Below are 25,031 nucleotides of genomic sequence, written 5' to 3' on the forward strand. Positions count from 1 at the left end.
CTCTCTCTCTCTCTCTCTCTCTCTCTCTCTCTCTCACACACACACACACACACACACACACACACATCTTCCTCCATATCTATATACGGCGAGTGATCGCCAAAGAAGAAGGTATATATACTATGAAATGCGCCAGGCAAACCTATGAGTTTCTCAGGTGCCGCCGGACGCCTTACAGTTTAAGCGCAACTAGAAAAATCCTCACCCCACCCCATGCCTTTCGGATTCCGGATCAAACTGTGCAGTGTGTTCGCCGGCGAGAAAACCCAATTGAACAAAACGTTGTGTCAAAGGTTCGCAGGCTTCCGGTCTCGCACAGAGCTCTGAGCGCAAAGCGGGGAAGCGTTCTGTGCCTCCCGAGGCCTGGCAATTCTGACCTGTCCCCAACATTTCTTAGAGGCGGGGGGTTCCATTTCCAAAAGAAAACGAGGGCTCTAACCACCCTAAAAGCCCTCTTAAAGGAAAGGTTTTTTTCCCCGGGGTAGGTGGAAGAAAGACCGCATCAGAGATAAGTGCGAAGGCGGGAAGGTACTTTAGACCCGGACAGAGACAGGGCAGACCGTTTTATTTATTCCTTCTGTACTCCGAGGGCTCGAGAGGAGGAGGAGGAGGAGCAGGAGGAAGGCGCCGGGTGGGACTTGGGAGGAGATGTGGGGAGTGGGAGAGAGGAGGGCGTATGAGTCAGCTTCCCTCCCTGTCAACTCGACTCGGCTCGGCTTTTGGGGGGCGGAGGGAAAACTGCGCCGGGGGAAGCTATAAAAGCGAAGGGGGTAGGAGGAGAGCTAGGCGAGTTGCCGGGGACTGGGCTGGAGCGCGGACCGACGGGACGGACGAGGCGCTTGAATCCACTTCTGCCCGGCTAGGCGCGCTGGGTCCTTCTCCCCCAGCACCCACCCAGGACTTTCGCCTGGCCTCCCCTCGGGATGTCCGGGACCAGCTAACTGCAAGCGCGAAGGAGGCGAGCGTGTGTCCCTTTTTCCCCGACGGAAGCGCGAGCAAGAGGGCGCTAAGCCCGCCCGGCCATCCATCCAGCCTTGCCTCGACCGGGAGCGGGTCGCCTTGGAGTTCGCCCCGCGGGCTGCTCCGGCAGCAGCTAGAGGCGGAGCAGGCGGGCGGCGAGCAGGGACTGCCTTCCTTTCGCTCCCTCCTTCTCCAGAAGCGCAGCCGCTACCGCAGGGACCGAGCCGCCCGCCCCCTCCAGGGAGCGCTTCTCGCGCCAGGCTCCTCGGAGTCTTTTCCAAAATGCGATCTGGGGGGCTTTGATGCGCATCGCCTGCGCTTCCGTGAATGAGAAGAACATCGCGATGCAATAGAAGAAGCAGCAGCAGAAGGTGCTTTGAAAAATCTAGATAAAACGCACCAGTCAAGCCAAGAACAAGACCCACCCCCACCCCCAAACCCCGGAAAAGAAGCGTCAGCCTTCCTTTCTGGGGCGAGGGGAGATGATCATGCTGAGCTGGAATCAGTTCTCCACGTCGCGCCCTCTACTCTTCCTGGCCGCGCTCCTGGTGGTGGAGAGCTCCCAGCTAGACGGCACCAAGGTGAACTCTATCAAGTCCACCCTAATGGGCGAGACGCCGACGCAGGCGACCACCAACAGGTCGACCACCTTCCACCAAGGATTGGCTCTCGGGAGCAGCAAGAAGGGCAAAATCTTGGGCCAGGGGGGCAAGGGGCTGAAGCATTATCACCGGCAAGGCGAGGTAGGAGGTCCTTCCCTGCCTGCTTCTTTCTTTCTTTCTTTCTTTCTTTCTTTCTTTCTTTCTTTCTTTCTTTCTTTCTTTCTTTCTTTCTTTCTTTCTCTCTCTCTCTCTCTCTCTCTCTCTCTCTCTCTCTCTCTCTCTCGGTAAGATACCACCCCTGCCTTCCTCCTTTCCCATCCGGTTTGCGCAGCCCGCTCCTCTGCTTGCGACCAAACTGCTCTGTATCAGCCCACATGATGCTTCAGGAACTTAGCTCCAACCCTCTTTTCTTAAAAACAAACAAACACCAGTTTCAGGATTAGCGGGAGCTCCTTCCCCTCTCAGGTCCGTCCACAGCATTCAGAGATAGACTGCTCCTGAACATGGAGGGTCTCTTGTCTTGGGATCTCTAGCTAACAGTGGGTTGTAGCCAAATGCTGGTCTTACTCAGAGTAGACCCACTGAAATTAATGGACTTTAGGTACTTGGCTGATTTGAACGGGCCTACTCTGCGTAGGACTTGCACTGCATGCAGCCCAAAGATAAAGAAATAAAAACATGGCAACAGAGTATTGATTGCCAAGCCCATACAGCCCCTATCACAGTGTTTTCTCTCTGTTGTGTGTGTGCACAAATAGTACACTTCGCAGGGGTGTTGTGAAGATAAAATGGAGAGCAGGACTCATGAATGTTGCCTTATGCTCCATGGAGGAAATGTGAGATGTATTACATTTTACACAGTAGTAGAAACAGTGGGCGCTACTAGGAAGAATGATAATTTCTCATTGTTTTGCTATTTGTCGTGTGACATTAGTGCATCCAGTTGGCAGAGGTGCAAAACTGCAAAGTTGAGCATGAAATCAGAACATTGTAAGACAGTGATCCTAAGCCAGCTTGATTGAAATCAGTGGGACTGATTGCTAAGTGCTTAAGGATTAGGATATAAATGTGTCTCCAATTATAGGAGAATAGTTGTTGCTCTCCTAAGTGAGGATAAGGGCATCAATGCTCACTCACATAATAGAGGTCAATAGCTGGAGAGCCCAGGAATCAAATTCAGCTCCCTGAGAGAACAAATCTCTACCACATACACTCACAGTAAGAAAGACATTAGTGGCTGTGGAAAAAAGACTTGTTTCTAGTTTATCTGGGGGTGGGGTGGGGATGAGACAGAAGCTGCAACTCTAACCTCCATTCCACTACTGAAGTGTCCCCACACCACCAGATCAGTTGCTAGCCAGGGTTTTGGAGTCAAAACGAAGGTAACTCTGGAGATCTGTGATCAGATCTACTGAAACTGAGGGAAGGGAACTGAATAGGATAGTGGAACTGGATGAGTGAGCATTTTATCTGCTCCCCTCCATAATAGCTGCTACTACTTCTACCTCTCTAAGCCCTGGTGCAATTTGCGCACACCCCAATAGCTGTTTTTAATTTATTTATTTTTAAGTGTGGAGATCTGATAATGGATCTCTTGCACCAGGTCTGTTTTGGCCCTTAGATGTTCATAATGGAAGGTGGTATTGTTTTTGGTCAAACCTTAAGCACAGAGGAGGTGCCAACTGGGTAGGAATCCATCCAAGTTTGCCTGACAATAAGGTTTCTTTTCCTCCTGTCCCATCTTCTCAATACTTAGGAGATTATTAGGGACATTGTACTCTTCCTGAGTCATGGGATTTCTCCCCTTGCCTCCTGCCTTGAATAACTTTGGTGTTCTGCATTCCACAAAAAAAGCAAAGGGCATAGAAATTTGTGTATTGGTGGTGATCTGCCCAGACAGTGTTTGGCTGCTAAGGTACGACTGTTTGATATGAGCCACAAGGAGACAGAGAGTGCAGCAACTGGACCGCTAAGATTCAGTCAACAATGAAAGGGTACAGTCCCTCTTTATCCTTAACAGGCTTTTTAAGAGAAAGGTTTTCTAAGTCACTTCATTTGCTGACCAAGTGACCAGCTCTCCTAACGTTTTAACAGTACCTTCTGAATAATAGGATGTACGGTAACAGTTTATGATGGAATATGTGGTTACCAGGTAGGAAAATTTATAATAGTTGGGGAGGGGGTGAGTCACAGATTCATTGTCTGAATTTTGACCACCTTCCTCCATTCTGTTAACTGCAAACCCGTTGGTTAACGATGTTAACAAAAGATGTTACAGTAGATTACATTTTAATGGGATGGTATGAAACATGTGTTGCCATTCACAACTGAGTGTAATTGTCAAAGTGGCATCCTCAAGGAAGGAAATTTCCGCCAGCCTTGGATTTAAGATGGATAGTGAGTGTAGACAGGCAATTCTGCCATGAGGGATTGTAATGCCAGCTAATGGGAGAATTAATGAGCATTCTGGCTTGTTTGTTTGTTTTTACCCATTGAGAATGTCAGAAAACAATGCTGGAATTTAGCCCAGACTATAGACAGTTACACTAGATCAGTGAATGAAGTTGTCACCGTGTATTTGTGATCATTTGCTTTGCAAGAGTTCTGCTTCATTGGTGGATAAGGTAGCAAACACAGGTATTGCAAAAATAGTTTTGATCTTGTACCACCCTAATAATGTGCACCATATTGATAGGATTTTCTCCCAGTGGGGTTTCCAATGAAGTGCGTTTTTTAAAATACCCCCCCCCCCAATAAAATAAAGAGGGTCTGGCTTATTCCATCACAAAGTCATTGAGCCATTCCCTCCCTTTTCTTCTTCCATTCTATCTCCATGCCTTATACCATGCTGCCCCATGTGGTTGGATTGATCTCCTTTACATTCAGCAAATGACTTATGAATATTGTAAGCGACATTATACAGAGTCAGTCCATTGATCCAGAATGACTCAGTCCATCTGCCCAGAATCTTCAGGGCCAGACAAAAAAAAAAATCTAGCTTTGTTACCTGAAAATCCTGCCATTCAAGGTCTACCGAAAATATCGCTCATTCCCTTTAAGCTCTTCACTGATAATTAATGTTGAGCCAAGCCCTCTCTAAAGTTCCATCTTAGCCTTGCCTTCACTTTAACCATGAGGGTCTTCTATTCTATTCTAATCCCCTGCAATGAAGGAATTTTATGCACCCTGCACATTATTTACAGTGTGTATAATAACAAATAAATGAATACCCAGTACAGCACAGTAGTTGGGACAGAAGTAAGAGCTATGGCCATGGTTGCTTTTCATTCTGTTTATTCACTGACTTCATTCTCTGAAAGTCAGTGTCTGGGATGCCACTGAACACGATTTTAAAGGGTCAAATAATAAGACCTAGAACTACATGACATGAAGTTCCACAACAGTAGTGGAAAATTCATTTGCTGCTAAAATGAGGACGATGGCAAAAACCTTGCCTTCAGTGAACTCCTGTAAACCCTTTTCCTTTTGATTTTGCCTGGAATTTTATTTTGAAATAGTTATAAATGCAGACAACGGAAAGGAAGAATTTATTTAACAATACAAGAGGTCCACTGAATTAAGGTAAATTGACTGATTGCACTCCTTAGTCCATCATGGGACAGTGAGAGTAAAGCAGCCTGAGGAGAAGCTGATTAACTATCAAGAGAGTTTTCATGTGTAAGTTAAGTAGCTGAATCACGGGGTGGGGGGAATATACAAACATCCTTGATCTGCTTGATAGATCCTTGAAGGGCTTCCATTTAGATGATAAGTGAAAACCAGAGTACTGTAGCATCTTTTCCTTTCAAGTTGAGATTCCTTGCTTATTGTAGTTGCTGATATTTTTATCATCTCACAACTTCACCGCTGTGTACAATTGCCTAAGAAGGTCTTTATGCAGCAACCAGGGTTGCTCAGTTTAAAAAGATGATGCGAAGGTTGCCTTTAACGTACAGCATCCACAGCCGTTAGGTTTAAAATAATGCCATGCAAGAAAACTTTAGTACATGACAACTGCCAAACGTTATGATCTATATGATAATTTCAAAGGCGTTCTGCTCCTAAGGAAACACTGTTCAAGTCTGTGCTGTTTTACACAGTGGGGTTTTACACAGTGAACAAATATTCTAGCAAATGGTATTGGATCTCCCTATCATTGATGTAAACTGGGGTCAGTTCACCCAACAAAAGCAAGTGGCAAAGTCTGGACTCTTCCATGAAAGGCTTCAGGTGGGGTATGATTCATTTCATTTCTTTGTTTATTTTAAAACTGTATTGCCTATTTCTCAAGGGAGACTCAGTGAGGTTAAAGGTAAAGGGACCCCTGGCCATTATGACCAATCGCAGATGACTCTGGGGTTGCGGTGCTCATCTCGCTTTATTAGCCAAGGGAGCCAGCGTACAGCTTCTGGGTCATGTGGCTAGCATGACTAAGTCACTTCTGGTGAACCAGAGCAGCGCACGGAAACACTGTTTACCTTCCCGCCGGAGCAATACCTATTTATCTACTTGCACTCCGTGCTTTCGAACTGTTAGGTTGGCAGGAGCCGGGACCGAGCAACGGGAGCTCACCCCGTCGCAGGGATTTGAACCGCCAACCTTCTGATCAGCAAGCCCTAGATATAATCACTAAAATGTATACATTCAATATTATTTTTTTTTAAAAAAAGAATAGTATCCAATCCCAGCACAGCACATATGCAACAGAACTGAGCCAGCACAATTAGGCAGTTATGCTGCCTGAAGCGGCAGGGTGATGGAGACTGATAAGCCTCATTTGGCAAGGCATTCCATAGACCAGTGGTTCTCATAGGGTGTGGCAGATGCAGATTTGGGGAGCATGACTGGAACACTTGCATTGGGCGCTGAGGTGAGAGGGTGCTGCAGGAGGCACTGCAACGACGACTTAGAATGGAAGGCAAGAGGGCACCAAATTTTGACACCTCACAGGGCACTGCTGAAATTTGAAAGCCCAACATCTGCCGCTGGGTGTGGCGCATCACTCTGGTGTGGCAGGAGAGGATGGCAAGCATGGCGGGGCGATTCAAGGACAGTCAAACTCAATGAGTTCTTATATACTTATGGTACATATCTAAGTGGCTCATTTATATTTTGGGAATGATTGATGTTCTTATATAGCTGCATTGTTTTATTCTTCCTGGATGTCCCATGATCATATTATAAAGTGGTCATGTTCTGTGTTGTAAATCAAGCATGGCTAGGAGTTGTTTCTTTTGGTTTCCCAGCGTATTTCTTATCAATGAAAAGTTGGTGCGGCACGAGCAAAATTTTATTCTGAAAGTATGGCCCAGACAATAACGTTTGAGAACTACTTCCATAGATGGAAGGCACAATGGAAAAGCTTGAAAGCTTCTCCTCCAATGAATACTCCCCCCTCCCAGACCTACAAACTTAGCATGCCAGTAGGAAAGCTCATTCCACTATCTCCTTACTTTCCTGTCTTTCTATGTGCAGGGAATTTTCCCATTGACATGCTGCTTTTCAGTGTGCAGAGAGAGCATTTAGACATTACCCTGAAGCCTGAAATCACACAGTCCGGAAAGAACATAACCATTTGTTTCTGCTAAACATGTAAGCTATCCCTTTATCTCCGCTATGAAGCAACTTATAGCAACAGAGTGGAAAGCAGTAGGCGGCTAGAATGATTATACAATGCATCAATTTTATTATGCCTTGTTAACATGACTTGCCTAATCACACAGACCACTTACTTGAAAGTAAGTTCTGCTGAAATCAGTTGGGTTTATTTCCTCGAAGTTGTAGTTCTGAAGCCTAGAAGGTTCAGAAAAAGGCGGACAAAACCATCAATGGGATGGAGCAACTCTATGAAGAAAGGTTGCACCATTTGGGATTTCTTTTAGTTAGGAGGTAACGTGATGGAAGTTTTTAAAATTCTGCAAGGGATGAAGAAAGGGGGTAGAGAAGAGTTTTTCTTCTTCTTCTCTCGTAACACAATCATGGGCATCTAAAGAAGTTAAATGTTGGAAGATTCAGGGCCAGGGCCATGCGGAGTGTGTTCCAGGGGCAGCCAGGTACACTTGCCTTGGAGAGTTAAACTGGGTGGGGGCTCCTGCCAGGAGCCTTTTGGACTTACACCATCATGCCAAGAGTTTATAACCTTATGCTAACAAGACTCCTGCCTCAGGCAAACTCTGTTTGGGCCTGTTCAGGAAAGTGAAAAGAAAATATGTCTTTACACATCGCATAGTTAAAACTATGAACTTGCTCCTGCAAAGGGAGTGATGCACACATACCTAGAGGGATTTAAACAAGGATTAGAGAAATTGGTGGAGAGGGCTATGAAAGGCTATTAGCCATGATGTCTCCACAGTTGGGGCAGCAATACGTCTGAATACCAGTTGCTGGAAACCACGGGAGCATGAAGTTTTCTTGTGCTGAAATCTTGCATGTGGGTTTCTCACAGCTACTGTGAGAACAGGATGCTAGACTAGGTGAGCCATCCAGCAGGCTCTTATGCAAATGACATTTCCAGAGTTGCCCATGGCAAGAGGGAGAGCCTGTGGTGAGACACAGGAAATTCATTGTCACCTACAGAATTATGGGAAGTACGTTTTATAGAAAGACTAGTTTGGAGGAGCCAAGGAGTAGCGAGAGTGTTTATTATATGAGCAAATATTTAATCTCTGTTATAAAGACCAGACTTTAATATACTGTGGCTGAGATCTGTGTTTTGGGGGTGCACCCTAAGGTATTCCTGGGTGCCATCCTTGTATGACTTGACACTCCAAATTGTGGCCAGTATGTTTAGCCCTGCAAGTATCTGCAGTAATTATCCTTTTATGAACTGATAATGATTTTCTTCAGCTGATCATTTGCTTTGATGGCATTAACGATTTCAAAGCTAGAAGTCTTGCCTTTAAGAAGAGTGGTTTCATATATCCTAAATAATTAGCACATAACAGTCAAATATTTTTTTGTTTCAAATGAACCTTTATTAGATTAGTACTTCTCCCTGACTTGTTTAGACTACAAAATATTGTTTGGAGGAACACAAAACTCTGTTTGTTAAAAGAACAAGGCTTCCTTTTTTTTATTCTCTCTCTCTGCCTGCTTTCTTTTCCTTTCCCTTTATGACATTTTATTTCTTTGATTTGATTAGTTTCTAAGATGGTTGCCTCCTTTCATAAAGAGAGAGAGAGAGAGACTGGAAAAAGAGGCAAATGCACAAAATGAATGGGATAAAGTGGCTTTGTTTGCTACTTGTAGCTATTAGAAAGCTACCAAAAGCGATCCCATTGTAAATTAAGGGAGTGCAGTTGGAATGATTCTGCCCTGCACATTAAAAATGATTCCAGGCTACACAAAAGAACAGTGTTCAATGTGTGTTGGGTTAAGCCGATGAACCAATTTGCCTACAAAAGAACTCATAAATAAATAAAGGCTTCAATCTTATGTGCACACTTCTTGAAAGTAAGCCCTATTGAACTCAATGGGGCTTCCTTCTGAGTTAGACGTGGAAGGGACTGCACTGTTAGGGTGTGTCCAGAACAGCAGTTTTTTCATGTGATTTGCTACTGCTAATCCACATCAGAGCAGGCCAAAGTCTGTAGTGTATTCCATTACCATTTGCATTCCTGTTGCACACAAACGTGTGGGCACCATTTCATGCTGTGTGCAATGAGACAAATGGGGTTTCCCACCAAGTGTATACACAACCAGGAGCTGCACTCAATTGTGGCTTTTTAGAAGGTGTATCTGTATGATGCAAGAGTTTTCAAACTCCTGCTTGTCATATCCCTACGTTACATTTTTAGGTGTAAACTTTGCAATCCAGGCATACACCTTGAAAAATAACATGTGCTTCGGCCATGCCTATTTTTGAAACAAAGGCCTGAGTTTTTGCCCAGCTGGTCTAGAGACTGGACTTGTGGTTCTTCTTTTTCCTGGCAAGCGGTGTGCTCCATTACACAGTGCTTTGAATTTTTTGCCAGAATCTGGTTAAGATTTTCAAGCATACCCCTCCTGATTCTTGACAACAGAGAACCATCAGGTTGTCCTGAAGGAAGTGCCAGCTTGGGCACTGATTCCTTAGTCACAAAACTTAGAATCATAGAGTTGAAAGGGACTCCTAGGGTCATCTATTCCAACCCCCTGCAATGCCTGAAACTTGTGTCAGCAGGATAGCATAATGTGCTCCAGTGTAACTCTGCCCCAGTCACTCTGGGGAATGGCCATTGCTCAGTGGTACGAGGTCCCAGGAGAGAGACTCCTTTCTGAAATCCTGCAGAGCCAAAGCTGGTTAGAGTAAGCTGGACCAATGGTCTGATGTGGCTTACGGCAACTTCCTGTGTCCTTTTACAAGCAGAGTGTTCAGGATACGATTGATATGCCCAAAGGGTGCTTGGGTGGGGAGTGTTGCACCCCCTGGTTTGCTTCTGTTACCTCTGCCACCTGTCCTCAAAAGTCCCTTTTCATGCTGCCAAGTTTAATAGTGGACACTACCCAAGCTGGGAGAGAAGTGCTGGCACCACCATTGGGCAAATGAGATATTTGCTTCAGGTCATTGAGAGTGTGTGCATGCCACCTGCCATGCCCTTCACCCTCTAAGCTAGCCTGCTGCCCTTGGATACAGTTGAGGACACTGTCTCATTGCAACCGAAGCATAATTCAGCTTCCAATCTGGTCAGATTCTATAGGTGGAAGGGTGAAGGCTTCATCTCAGGCAGTCCTGGTGGGAAGGGACCAGAACTTCTGCTTCTGCATTCATTATGTGCATTAAATCACATCCCCATCTTCTGATATTATGGAGGACAGCATTTGAAGTCGGGTACCTGTCTTTCTTTACAGACAACAGTCTGATTTAGGCCCGGTTTAATAATACAGAACCAGAAGATGGGAGAGCAGCAGTCTTGAGATCAGCACCTGGACAGCAGACTGAACAGGCACACAGATCACCTGATCACCGTATTCCCCACTAGGGTGATACACATTTTATTTCTATTTAATTTATAGCAATCAATTCTAAATTTGAGGTCTGGGCTGAATGCAGCTACTCCACTCTTCAATGGTGGGACACTTATTGAGATGTTCCACCCTGGGAGACTGATGGAATCCAATGGATTCCTGAATGCTCTGGAGGTATTTCCGGGCCAGCTGACCTGCCTGGTGTTCCTGTTGAGCCTCTTCTCTCACTCTGGAAGGGTAAGATGGGAAGAGCCATTGACATAATTGGTCCTGAGTGCCCTTGTCATTGCTTTGGAGCATGTAAGTCACCTTGGTACTCTAGTGTCCTATGTGAGATAAAACAGGAGGGTCAGCAGTTAGATCACAGGTGGTGTAAATCTTGGTCCAAAAACTGACCAAACATGGATGAGATTGCACCAATGTGCCTACCATGTGTTGGTGGCAGAAAAACTAACGTCTTCATTGCCGTTACATCTGCAAGTAGTTGTCCAGAAGAGCATTTCTGAGTGGTGAATGGGCTTTTGTCATCTGGCAAAGAGAACACTGCTCTGACACCCTTGGAGGTCAGATTTGGAGGCAACCAGCAGAACTATCTAAAGTATTGTCTGTTCCATCTGTACGGCTCAGTTTCAATGATTGTGGCATGAGGAGGCAGACAAGCTCCTTGAAGAAATGAAACCACTCACCTGTCCCTTGCCCATCTTGGCTTCTTAGAGCTAGTTCTCTGTAGACATTAACAGTGTTAGGTAAAAACCAAGAAAATATGTGATGCAGTTTTTTGATGGGGTATAATCTGAGAACTTCTTTTACATTTATCAATCACTTGATTATCTTTGCAATTATTATTTATTCATTCGGATTTCTAAGGAAGCTCCATGGGTGGAGAATTTAAATCCAAACCAGAACATTTCTGTTTGGGTCCTTTGTGTACAATTTCCCCCCTGGGCTGAAGCATACCATTAAAACTGAGTTTGTCACATCCCGAGAAGAATCCCTAGCTGGAGTTTCATACCAGTGGGCAAATAAAACTGTACAACACTGAATAATTGACCACAGTATCCTGAAGGCACAGCCATAATAGGCCCCCTTGAACACCAAACATGTAACCACAGTATCTTAAATAATTAGTAACCCAGAGAATTCCAAATCCTTAACCATGGGACCTCAGCAAAATTTCACTATGCAAACCAGAAGCAATTGCAGTTCTGGACGAGCAGTGAGAGCTGTTTGCCATTCTGCTTTGCTTTATAAAGTCTTAAGTGTTTATTACGATGAAGCTTCCTTGCTTACTGTTGGTGTTCCTATTCGCTTTTCCTTCCAGGGATTTCATCTTGTCATGTGGAGGCTCCTTTGATTTACTGCATTTTTAATATGGCAACTTGAAAGAGGGGAAAATACCATAATGTATTTTATTATCTCTACTATAATAAGCCCCAGCCTGTAGTCGAGATCAGAGTCCTACTTGGCTGAGCCATGTACAAAAACCCACCAGGATAAGAGCATCCTTGATTGGATGATCTTGTAATTCAAACCAGTAATACAGCGAAACTAGGAAAGCACTGGTATGATAATGATTTCCCCTGTATAACGGCCCTCCATATTTAGAATGCAATTCCACAATGGGATGGGTGGGCGGGTGATGGGACAGAATGCAATTCCACAATGGGATGGGCGGGCGGGTGATGGGCATAGACAACCACAGCCTTCAAGCGTTGATTGCATAGATTAGTTTTGCGACAGTTCCCCATATCTTATAATGCTGAGTGAGAGAGGGGGAGCTACAGACAAGGAAAGAGGGAGAGATGGATAGCAGAGGGAGGGGGAGAGAGATAGCCCTATAGAATCCTGCCATGCTGCAAACCCCACCCACTTTGCCCACCCATTGGCTGTGGCACTGATTGACTTTTCCCATGGGGTCAATAGCGTTTTGTAGGGAGAAAGTTCCCTGTACATCTCTCTCTACTAGAATGTTGCTTCCAGAATTGACACCTGATTGAGGGACCACAGCTCCATGGTAGAGCATCTGCTTTGCAGGTAAAAGGACCATTCCTCGGCATTTCCGAGTATGACTGGGACAGTTCCTTCTTTGAAAGATGCAGTGAAGCATCTACAATACTTAGCCTAGGCAATACTGAGCTAGATGGGCCAATGGTCCGACCCAATATAAGGCAGCTTCCTCTGTTCACTTTGAAGAGGGTGTCCTATGGTGAGCCTGCTCCTGTGATGTTCTCATGCGGCTGTGGTGGGAGCATTCCAGGCAGCATGCCTCTGAATACTAGTTTAGGGAGAACAGGCCAGAGCCATCTGGTTGGCCATTCAGCAAAACAGGATGATGGAGTAAGTCAGCTCTTAGCTGAGTCTCTGGCTACCCTTTCTAATTTCCCATAATGCCCCAGAAATATTGCTAGGCTAGGAACATTGCATACATTAAAAGGGTGTCTAGGTCCAGCTGACTGTGCTGTTTTGACTCCAAGGCAGGAAAAAGAAATCAAAATGCAGCAATGGCAACTGCCATATGATGTCAGATATGGATGCTGGTCTTGCTGGTAAGCATCGTTGCAGGACCTCCTAAGGTGCACCTCTTGACTTGCACATGCAGATGCCTCCTAATGCTGGAGGTTGATGGGTCAACATATATTTGGTTGGAAATTCCTCCCCCTCCCGGGAGCTGAAAATGCTTTGGCCGCACCATCATTATGGATTGTATAAACCAGGGATGGGGCATCTCAGGTCTGGGAGCCAAATGTGGCCCTCTAGACCTCTCTATCTGACCTCTAGGCTTCTCCTTAGCTCGCAGCCTATCTTCAGTCATACCCCTGACCTGCCTTGCTTTGCATGCAGTGTTTTGGCTAAAATGTGTCTTTGAACTCTGATAATGCCTCTTGCCTGAGAGGGAGAGAGATGTGCAAGCAAATAAACATTAGTTGCTCAACCAACTTTTGATTCTGACTCCACCCACCACTAGCATAAGGGAATATGGCCCTCAGCACAAACAACGTTCCTCAGTTGTGATGTAAGCACTCATTTGCACTGTCCATAGTGTTCCAGAACTTGCAACATCTAGAACTTGCAACACTGAGTAGATGCATGGTGACTACAGTATAGACAGCCATGTTGTTGTTGTTGTTTAGTCATTTAGTCGTGTCCGACTCTTTGTGACCCCATGGACCAGAGCACGCCAGGCACTCCTGTCTTCCACTGCCTCCCGCAGCTTGGTCTAACTCATGCTGGTAGCTTCAAGAACACTGTCCAACCATCTCATCCTCTGTCGTCCCCTTCTCCTTGTGCCCTCAATATTTCCCAACAATCTGTTGTCCTGTCTCTAGCTCTTTTGCAAAAAGTTATCCATCCAGAAAATACTTTGTTCTTGCTAAAGGTTCTCCAGAAAATTATTATGACAGAACTGATTTGAGAATTCACACCTAAGAAGAAGACAATATGTTAAAGAAACTGCTCAGCTCCCGCTATTTCTTTTAGAGAATTAGTAGCCAACTGAGGAAATGAGGGTTTATGGAGTACTGAATAAAGAGATCTTGGAAAAAGAGGGAAAATGTATATTTTGTGGTGGTGGTGGAGGAGAAAGTATATAAATGAGATGAGGGTTTTGTATGGGACATTAAGCAGGCATGGCAGGCAGATGACTCTCCTAGGAAACAGAGCAACTCTGCAAGCCCTGAGAAATCATTTCATAAATATATGCACTGTACCATTGTTGTAGGATAATATTATTAGTTATGTGTGAACATATGGAAGGAGGCCTTCAGGTGTACAGAAATCCCAGATGTCTTGCAAAAGAAGAAGAAGAAGCTCTCTCCCACCACACGCACACATTTTGGCACGGGTATTTATTTAGTGTGCTGGAAGTTCTTCAGCCAGTCTGGGAGCAGATGTTGCACCACATGACTGCAGTAACCAATGGGAAGCCCCCAGATGCTGAGCCTCAAGTAGATGACATACAACAGTTTACTATTCACTCATGGGCTGAATGCTTTTTCATCCAAGGTTTTTGGGGGACGCATGCCAATAACAAATGAAACAGTAGAGATCAGGATCTGGTCACGAAGGATCTGGGGACTCCATTTGTAACAAGCATTATTTACAAAGAAACAGTTCAATTAGCATAGCACTGTTCTGAGAGAGCTTGTGCTGGGCTATGTATAAGGTGTGCATTTGTAGGGAAACCATGGGTTGTCGTCCCCCCCCCCCCCACTGAAGTGGCTTCCAGACAGCTACAAAGCAAAACTGGCCACCAGCCTTCCTTTCTATGGTTCCCAGAGCAAATCCGAGTGATACATTTTACCTCATGTGCGTTTTGTTAAGGGTAATGTGTTCACTGAAGCAGAACAGCTGTCTGTCAAAAGCTAAGTTAAAAATTCACTCGATATTAAAAGTTTCATTGGAAGGGCTCCTTAACTCAGTAAAAATGTTTTTGGGTGTGTGTGTGTTTTTTTTGCAATTGTTTGAATTAATATAATGCTTCCAAAATGCTTTTTAGGAGTGCTTGTAAAATTCTGGGCTTGTTTTCCCCCCACCTTTGCTATCTTCCAGAACTTCCCTTGTAAGGAAATGGCTTTTTAACCAGAAGAATCCTCTTGAAATTATAATATTTTTTCTTCCAAAGGGGTCCTCGCCACAGCAGCTGCAACAAATTGAAAGTGAGCTTTACTCTCAATTGGTGTTTCAGATTTAAAAGTATGAGTGACCAAGTAATTATGATTATTATAACCTGCAAGACAACTTATTGGGAACTGGATCTTTTTTTAAAAAAAACAACAACCAAAAAACAAAAACCCACCCCAGATTCTATTAAAATAAAGCAGGTAATACAAACAAAACAAAAAAGCAGCAAGCATACATAAAAAGCAGTGCAGGGGTTTTTGAGAAAAGTTTATCAATAGAAAAGTATTGTACTTGAATCTATCAAGTTAGCCAGATTTCACATTATATCGCAGAGAGAGAGTCTTGTGTAGCTATGTTCGAAGTATGCAAGATAAAATCCCACCAAATAGCACGACATTTTTCAGGATTATCTGAACTCTTAGGAATTGGATCTTTTGATACAGAATTTACCAGAGAAACAGAACAACAGGCATTATTCACAAAACTATCCCTGATATCTGATGTACTGAGGCATCTCTCAGTAGAATTCAGGGTTATTTGCCCCTGTTTTGAACCTCATCTTCTGTGAGATGTTCATACATTTATATTTCCCAAAATCTATCTTTCTTTCTTTCTTTCTTTCTTTCTTTCTTTCTTTCTTTCTTTCTTTCTTTCTTTCTTTCCCCACCCTTGCCTGTCTCATAATAAAGCTCAAAGGGAATGAAATCACAAATGTATTGTGATGCTTGTTTCCTTCTGAGACACGACCTTGCCACTTGAGGCGCTTTCACAAGCTCTTTTGACTCCATAAGGAACATAGAAAGCTGCCTTACATTCAGCTAGACCAGGCACGTCCAAAGTCCATTTTGGGGGCCTAATCCAGCCTGCCAGTAAAAAAAGCTCAACAACTTCAATCCTAAAAAAAAAAAAAGGTTTTCACTTTGGCTGGCCCTTTGGTCATCTAGCTCAGTATTGTCTATACCAGGGGGTTGGCAACCTAAGGCCCATGGGCCACAAGTGGCCCAAGTGGGTTGTTTAACTGCCCCCCGAGTCACCCCCGAACTGAAACGCCAGCTTGGCGAGTCTCCACGCGCTGCGCTAGACCGGCACAGCATGGCGTGGGGACTTGCCTCCCCGGAAATCACGTCTGTACATGATCCAGCCCACGGAGGGATATCTGCTGGAGTGAACCAGCCCAGGTGAGGTAAACCTTGCTGACCCCTGGTCTACACTGACTGGCAGAGGCTCTCTAGGGTTTCAGGTGAGGGCCATTCCTGGCCCTACCTGGAGATGCTGGGGCTTGAACCTGGAACCTTCTGCATAAAAGGTAGAGGTTTTACCAAAGAGCTATGGCATTTCCCCCATTGCAACGTGCTGTTACAGTTCCAGTGCAGCACTGTGAGAAGGGATTGCTACTTACAACCTCTCTGTCTGTCTGTCTGTCTGTCTGTCTGTCTGTCTCTGTGTCATGCTTTCCTTAAGCTCTTCATTCTGTGTCTCTTTATGCAGAGTCATTCATACATTCCCAGGAATTTTTATATAGATTACTGTGATGCTTTATATGTGTATTCCAGACGATTGCCAGTCTGAGGCCTGTAGCCCTCATTCAGTAGCAATGAGATCAGCACTGCACTGACAATCTGAGAGACAACTGCTAGGCAGGATGCATTTCATCTGCATGAAACAACCCTTTCACCAGCAACCCATAATCCTTTATTCCTACACTGATCTAATGCTTTCTATATAAAACTGGACAGGGATGCAAGGATGTTACAAGCAGAATTGTGCCTTTTTCTTTCCTTTAATGAATCCCTTCCTGGCTTCGCCGACGTTTAGAAGACAAACTGGTGCCCCATGTGTTCTGCAGCTGGGAGCGCTGTGCCAATTCAGACCGGCAGCTCTGCGTGTCTGTTTTGATTTTGCCCTTCCAGAAGCTCAGGCACCGCGTTGTTCCCCAGAAAAGCATCTAAGCGATTTTCCCTTGACCAGGAATATGGTGCTAGTGGTAGAAGCAGTGTGTGAGGTGAGACTCCCTAAATTCAGAATGAGAGCTGTGTGTGTGTGAGAGAGAGAGAGATGCAGACTTAACTAGGGCCAAAATTCTGGTTTTGATTTTCCCTCTTTTGTTGCACAGCATTTCTGCCGCTCACCTTTCAGCAATCAGCATTTTGGCTGCCTGATAGGAAGGGCAGAAGGTCAGCGGTAAAATACAGAGGGATCATCTCTATAGAAAACAACGGCTGTCAGATGAACCTGGTATATCATGTATTATTAAGACATTTGAGCCTCACTCACTTACTGACCCAGAGGGTATCAGTAAATTGCTGGAGCATTTCCCCATCAGACAGAAAGCTGCAATTTGGCACACATGCACTCCGAAACACTGCTGCTTTGATGCAAAAGTCTAAAAATGGAACATTTTTACATCCTCTGTTGAATACCTGCAATGTGAGGCTTTCTCCATAATAACAGGCAGAATTCTAAGTGTATTCCCAATTCTCTTCTTTCTTTAAAGCCCTGACTTTAGCTGGGGCAGCCGAGGAAGGTTCCGTGGATTGAATTCAAGACGCAGATTCTTGCCCCAAATGGGGCTTGCAGTCTGCATTGAATTTAATGTGCAAATCTACTTTGGCAGAGATCAACTTTACTCAGGGGTTCCATTCAGAAGTTCCAGAGTAGAACAAATCCAGTGGGGTTAGTATGAGGTGCCAGAGATGCTGGGTCCACAATTGAGAGCACACTTGTTCCTGCCCTACATTTGTTTGGGGGGGTGGGGTGTTTGAAACCAAAATCTTGCTTTAGGCCACTGGGAGACATTGATCTCAGTACATGCATTAATAATGTCATTCATTCATTCATTCATTTTTGCATGTACGCCCGGCCTTTCTGCTGAATGGAACCCAGAAACAAAACAAATAGGATAAAAAAAAATTGAGATAAAAAGCAGAACTTAGCAATTCACCAAGCAGTGGACTGAATCTACAAGTCAAACTAAACATGAGAAAATAAAACGAAAAGCAAATAATACCACTAATAATAATACTTTATTTCTACCCCACCCATCTGGCTGGGTTTCCCCAAACAATACAAAACATCAGGGGTTTCCAACCTTCTCTCCTTGTGGTCTCCCCCATCCATGCGAAATCAAGTTGTAGGTTGCCCTTGGTAATCTAGGTTCTGTTCAGAACTCTGGATGAAGATATGAAGGTGGGTGCTTCCAGCAAGTCCATTTCTGCTCCTGCCAATCTATGCTTCCATATACAAAAGGAGTGGCTCATCTGGTGGGACTGAGCCACAGCCAGAGCTCCTGGCAGCAGTGTCACGGTCACTTTCCAAGAAAGGCGAGGCGGCAAAGTGAGGGCTCGCACCAGTGGAACCAATTTGGCACTCCAACAACATTTCTGCACAGCTGTAAATGCACCACCAGGCTGCAACTTGTCCTCCTGGTAAACTGCAGTCATTGCTGCAGCTCTGACCCACTGGAGCCTCGTAGGGTGGGAGTGGCAGCAAGGTCAATGGCTGACAAATGCATTGGCTGGTGAGATAAGTGAATTGGGGTGTGTAGGGTGCTAACTGGCTGCCTTCTGTCTCCACTGAAGGAAGGAGAAATTGCCTCAGTTTGCCTCACAGTAGCACTGGCCTTGCGTATGAATGGGGCTATTGAGGTTTCAGTGCATGAGGACAGCTCTCACATTATTGAGGGATTTGGGAATTATCTTCCATGCATGAGGAACGATATGTGGGAGGAATGGAGTGTGAAGGAAGCATGCAGGCCTCAGTATTCTTCCCAATCCCAACTCATGTGGAAGTATGTCTGCTTCATGGGGAATGTTGCCCAAACTGATCCCCAGAGCCAGAACGTTAGGTGGGGAGGGCCTCTCCTCTATTTTTAATACATTCTTAGGGAGCCTTGAAGAGATTAGAGCCTGAGTAATATGTTTATTTTGTGCTGGGTAGTCTCTTAACAACACATCTGTGGGGACAGAGTTCTTTGTTTAATGAGACTCTTGACGGGGATACAGCAATTTCAACCACACCAATGAAACACGCTCCGAATCAGAAAGGCATAATTGACCTCATCATGACTGCCTTGGGAGCTTCATTGAATGACCCTGCATATTCTCCCTCTCTCATATAATACTCCAGTATTATATAACCCAGGGTTATCTAGCAATGAGAAATTCAGGGCAGACAAGAAGAAGTACTTTTTCAGAAAGTTAAACTATTGGATTTGCTGCCACAAGATGTAGTGGTGCCCACCATCTTGATTGGCTTTATAAAAGAGGGATCAGACAAATTCATAGAGGATCAATGGCTAATTTATTTATTTATAGCAATATTATATATCAAAAATTCATTAAAAAAATCAAAGTGGTGCATAAAACCATACAATAGAAACCATACACATATATGAAAATGAGAAATCAGATAATTCTACAGCTCTGTGATTCTATGATTGTGAAGGTTTTCAGCAAATGTTGAAAATGCGACAATGTTGGGGCTTGCTTCAGTAGTAAGGGAAGTGAATTCTGGAGAACTGGTGGCACAGCAATAAAAGCATGAGCTTGAGTCACCCCATGCTTTATTACAGAGGCATGTGGCATTGCCAACAGATCTATTGCCACATATCTGAAGCACCAAGATGGGATGTAGGGAGAGAGGCCACTTCTCAGATACCTTGCAAGCTGCAGCTCAGTGGGGAAGCCACATGCATTGCATGATGAAGATCCCATGTTCCATTCCCTGCAACTCCAGGTCAGACTGGGAATGTGCTCTGTCCAAAACCCTGGAGACCCTCTCCCAGTCAGCACAGACAGTGGTAAGCTGGGGTGACTAATGGTCTTACTTTGATATAAGGTTCCTATGCAAGTCCTAGGTTTCTATGCAAGTCCTGCTGCAAGCTTCGCATAGGCATCTGTGGGAAGAAGGATGTTGGGGTCACTGGACCTTTGGTCCAATTCAGCAGGGATCCTCTATGTTGTGTGCACCAAGTTTATCCCTGTTCCCTGCTTAAGGTTCATTATGGGCCTGGATTACATGGGTTCCTTGTGGGAGACAAGGGGATTCTGGGGGAGGAGGCGTTGCTGTCTTGAGCCAGGACTAAATGGTCCGAGTTCCCTTTCAGGCCTATTATTCCATGTTTTTTTACTTAAAGCTGCTAGAGCAAGCATGCAGGAAGTTTAAGAATGCTAATAAAAGGTTACTATAGATTTGAAGTAGACCTTTTGTCCACTTTGATGTTGAATCAGAAAGGTCTGGCTTCCTATGCCGGGTGAAAGCAAATGCTTGCATATGGTCTGAAGAAGAAGAAAAAAACCCATTCTTTTCATTCCCTCCCACAGCTGCAGTTTCCTGTTACAAGTTGTGATTTAATAAATATATTTAATAATGATTTTTCTTTTAAAAAAATCATTTTCTACAATGCCCTTCCCTTCCAGCTGGAGTCACGATAAATACATATGTTAATTTCTTCTTCTCCCCCTCCCCAAAGAAACTAATAATCGCCATTCCACCCTAGAATCCCTCTCCCCCTCCCCCAGCCAACATCCCAGCTGCAGATTTCCAGCCCCATGGCATTTTTCCTTCCAGCTTTTATTTACAGAAATACTTCATTGGAAAAAAAAGGAAAAACCCAAACTCTCCAAGCATCTCTCCCAAGGCTTCCTCTGTTGCTTTCTTACACTGCTTCTAACTGATTCCAAAACAGGGCAGAACATTTGGGGGAGTAAAAAAAATCCCCTAAGGGAACCTTCTTGGATGGTAGAAACAGTCCCCTGGTGAGATAGACAATAATAGTGTTGCAAATTGTAACAAATGTGGCAAGACCCACAGCCTTCGACTGCGTTTGATGATCGTAACTCATGGTTTCTATCACACACATACAATGCACCATGCCTCCTACGTTGCTTTGAAGGTTCCTGCGGGGCTTTGGGTTCCTCTGTCCCAGAGTACAAAAAGAACTTCTCATCTTAGGGCATCGGCTGACCTCTCTGTGTGTCTGTACAAGCAGGGAGTTCTGCAATGCTGCCTGGGGTATAGCCAAGGATTTGATCACTAGCCTCCTTCTGCCTGTTAAAATGCGTTCAATGGCTGATCTCTGAGGGTTGCTTCGTTTTCCGAGCCAGAAATAAATATTCATGTGGAAGTATGGGAAATACATTTGAATTCATAACCCAAGAGCCTTATGGTAACAACGGATTAAGGAACAAACAGAAAATACCCATTAAAATGTAGTTATTATTCAATTAAATGCTTTAAACCATAACAAATGTTCTGCTGGCTTAAGACCAGCATCCCAAAGACAGGGCCTAGACACTATTCAGTGGGAACACCTTCAGTAGTTATTTAAATTATTGTTTTGTTTTTACTCACCAGGTTGGGCACTGTTGGGATTGGTAGTTTTATTAATGACCTGTGCTGGTTTTGCTCATAGATACCCAAAGGAAAATGTGTTGCAGAAGTTCTTACACACAATAGGCTTTTCCCACAGAGGTGCAGTTCCATTAGGGTGGCAACGAATACATCTTCTGAGTGGACAATACTGGGTCCAATGCAGTATAAGTCAGAACTATATTCAGCCTAGATAACTGCTTATTGCATTTCTTAGGGGATCATCTGTTGGGGGCTGAATTCAACAATGGGAGAGGCTAGACATATCCACCTTTTTTGCTTCCTCTCTGCCACCCCCCTCTCCTCTCTGACCAGCAAGTTGTGAGTAGGTGTGTGAGTAGGTCAGGGAATTCATGCCATAGGTCTGAATTAATCATTTGCAGTGGGCTTTTAGAATGAGGTCAAGGGCTGCATGAAGTTAAGCCAATAGTTGCCAGCAATCCTAGGGCCACAGCTTGTCCGTTCCTGATGTAGATCATAGTGGAGTGTTGCTGGCCTGCTTCTGGCTGCGGAAATGGAAAAAAATATTAGCAGAGAACTGGGAAGAAGGTAAGATCATCTCAGGGTTGAGGAAGAGGAATGTACTGGTGTCACTTGGTCTGTTTAAAAATCAAGGGAAACTAATCACGACAAATTGCTCCATCAATGAAAATGTTAGCAATGCTCTTTGTGGATTTTAATAGTGTCATATAAAAATGAGCAGGCAGTCTTATCTTCCTTCTTTTCAATCATTTCCACTAACAAATCACTGCATGGAAGAGGCGTGTTTTCTAATATCCCCTTGACTGAATGTACAGAAGAAGCTAGTCTTGTTTTTGTTTTAATGACAGTGACCAGCGTGGTTCAAATCCTTGTGGGATTTAAAATTCTTGTCTAGTACTTGCACATTTTCACTATGTCAGCTAGGGGGTGCACATGCTGAAAATAACAGGGAAACAAACACCAGCTAGAACACACAGTAAGCAAAAAGGCTGTTCATTTTCCTAAAGAGAATAAGGCTTCTGTCCCTACCTTCTGTAGAAAGGTAGCATTCAGCCAACACAGTTTTGTTTCATTTTATTATTATGGAAACCTGTATCAGGAAACTCCTGATACATGGACTTTTATCTGAGACCAGCACAAATTGTGTATTGGAATTTCAGTGGGGTGGAACTTGCCTGGAACATCTGAATCGATGTGTTCTCCTTAAAATGTTATCCATCTGCTTGGGTTAGAACAAGGAACTGGCATTCCAGACAGTATCTCTGTGAACAGAAGATTAGTTTTTTCTGAATTGATTGCTTTCTTTGTCTTAGAAATAAGACAGCTTATAAATCAGAACTGTCTCCAAACATTTTCCATCACCAGCTTAAAACTAAAGCCAACATCAAAATAAATAATAATGGCCGAAGCTGACAAAGGCTTCTACCCCAACGTCAGCAAAGGCATTCTAAAGTTGTTTGTTTGTTTGTTGTTGTTTTGTTGTCTGAAGTGCCTAATTAAGTGGTCTTGCATTTGAAAATTGAATCCAGATTTTTGTCTGCCGAGTGGACTAAAAGTTCCATGTCAGATTCAGGGACAGCCTTTGCAAAAAGCAATAACCTCAAGGTGGTACTATTTACTTACTGTGTTTTAAATTTTAGATCTTATTTGTCTTGTATTTGAAAAGTGTTATTTTTGCCTTGAGATCCAAAAGTCAGATAAAGTCATTACTAAGTCTAATAAATTAATAGTAATTGGTGCAATGCATTTGAACTCCAAAATAGCAATAAAACTATTTGTGTATGTCTATTGGAACCTCAACAAAATTGTGGATTGGGAGAGGCTAATTTCTTCCACCTAGTTTATCTATTTATCAGTTAAATTTGTATCCTACCTTTCCACCAAATGGTGCTGCTGAGGACAGTTAACAGTAATAATAACATTGTTGTTGGTGTTAATCTGTCAAGAGGCAATGGATGAAGTCAAACTGCTGTGTTAGCAGCACTAAAGTGACCTCCTTGGGGTGCAAGCCTGGACAATGTGTATTGAGGTCCTGGGCTGCCTAGACAACAAGACCACACTCTTGGCTTCACTGATGTGGTCCAAAGAAAAGCAGAGCAATATGTTTGGCACCAGCTTCGCTGCATGAGTTGCTGGAAGGAGGCATACAAGGCACATCCAACTGTCTTAGGGGCTCTAGCTTTGTGTAGGGTTTACTCCTTACCCTTTTCTTTTCCCGAAGATATCCCGCCAGGCAGCAGAGGTTTAGGATCAGAGTTTTCCTTCTCATAGATGGACTACCTTCCCAGGTTGATGATCCGCATATGCCTCTCATAATCTTCTACAGCACATGCAGAAACCACCGTTGACCATGTTGAAATGTTTGGTCGTCCAGGTAGTAACTTATCTCAAAGGTTGGTAAATAACTCATACAGAGTGCGTGTCACTCTGAGTAGCATCACTGTGGTTAGCCTTATAAGATGGTGCAAGCAGGCCTAGATGATGGACTTGGGTTTTCAGGTGATGCTTTTGCATTTAGTGATTGCCTCCTCTTGCAATAAGACAATATCAACAGTTTCTGTTAAGTATTCCATGTTCAGTCTCAACAGAATATGATCTGGATTTTTCATATCTTTTCATCTATGTCCTTTGACAGAAACTCTCTGCTAGCTCTAAACATGGTAGCTCTCACACTGAATGGCACCAGTCATAGAAATGTTAATGACCTCTCTTAACTTGGTAAGCTGACAGTTTCTAGACCAGGTCACTTTGGAATCAAATTCTTTTCTAGGATAGTTCTGATTTGACTTCCTATTCACATTTCTGCTGGGATACATCCTGTTGTTATCAGTGGTGTTGGCCCGTAGCTTAGAAGACCAATATGTAGCTCGTTCTGCCTCGGGATTTTCTTTGTAGTCTGTACTGCCTTCTCTGCCACAGCAGTAATATGGCAAAAGTGGTAAACTGGTTGCAGTTACTGGAATTCTGCTGCCATAGATTGGGCTGCTTTGTTAGTCATGAATTCATCTAGATGGCCAAAGAGAAGAAAGGTTGTGCTGCAACAGGTAATGTCAGAGAAGGTTAATGCCAGCATCTTAATATAGACACAACTCCATGGCGTTTTCTTGCACATATTGACATGGACCACATTCCCTTCTGGGCCTCTTTCCAGGGAATGCATGCCAATGGTGAGCAGCGATAGAGGCAAAAGTGGCAGATCAATGGATTGAAATTTTACTGTTGTACAGAAGGCTAGTCTCCCCCCCCCCCCTTGACCTGCCATTTAGACAAGCTAAAGTCACTACCAGGACTCCAGGGTAAATGCCAGCCACACAAAGCCACCCAAGGAGGGTGTGAAGAAAGGCCTGTGAGATGTACAGTCTAGGGGAGGGAGAGTGGCTGGGGAAGGGGTATGGCAAGGGCAGACTTTGGTCCTTCAAATTTCAGGCACACCCTGTGCAAGGTCAGAATTTGGCAGCCTGCCTCCCCCGCCTCTCACCTGTTCTGCTCAGATCTCTATGTCCAGTGGTGTAGGAAGTGGGGTGTAGTTGGTGTGGGCTGCCCCAGGTGTCA

The 25,031-nt window shown here is 44.3% G+C and overlaps 1 protein-coding gene across 1 annotated transcript in view; it reads left to right on the forward strand.

Annotated features, from left to right (window-relative positions):
- Positions 1–509: 509 nt before the first annotated feature.
- DKK2 (dickkopf WNT signaling pathway inhibitor 2) overlaps positions 510–25,031 on the forward strand; it is a 67,200-nt gene continuing 42,678 nt past the window's right edge. Inside the window, exon 1 of the mRNA XM_083756925.1 lies at positions 510–1,703. Within this exon, the coding sequence (XP_083613051.1) occupies positions 1,443–1,703 (261 nt within the window). The 5' untranslated portion in view covers positions 510–1,442. The remainder of the gene's footprint in view (positions 1,704–25,031) is intronic.

The sequence above is a fragment of the Podarcis gaigeae genome (assembly GCF_964106915.1).
Source record: "Podarcis gaigeae genome assembly, chromosome: 9".
Taxonomy (NCBI): Eukaryota; Metazoa; Chordata; class Lepidosauria; order Squamata; family Lacertidae; genus Podarcis; species Podarcis gaigeae.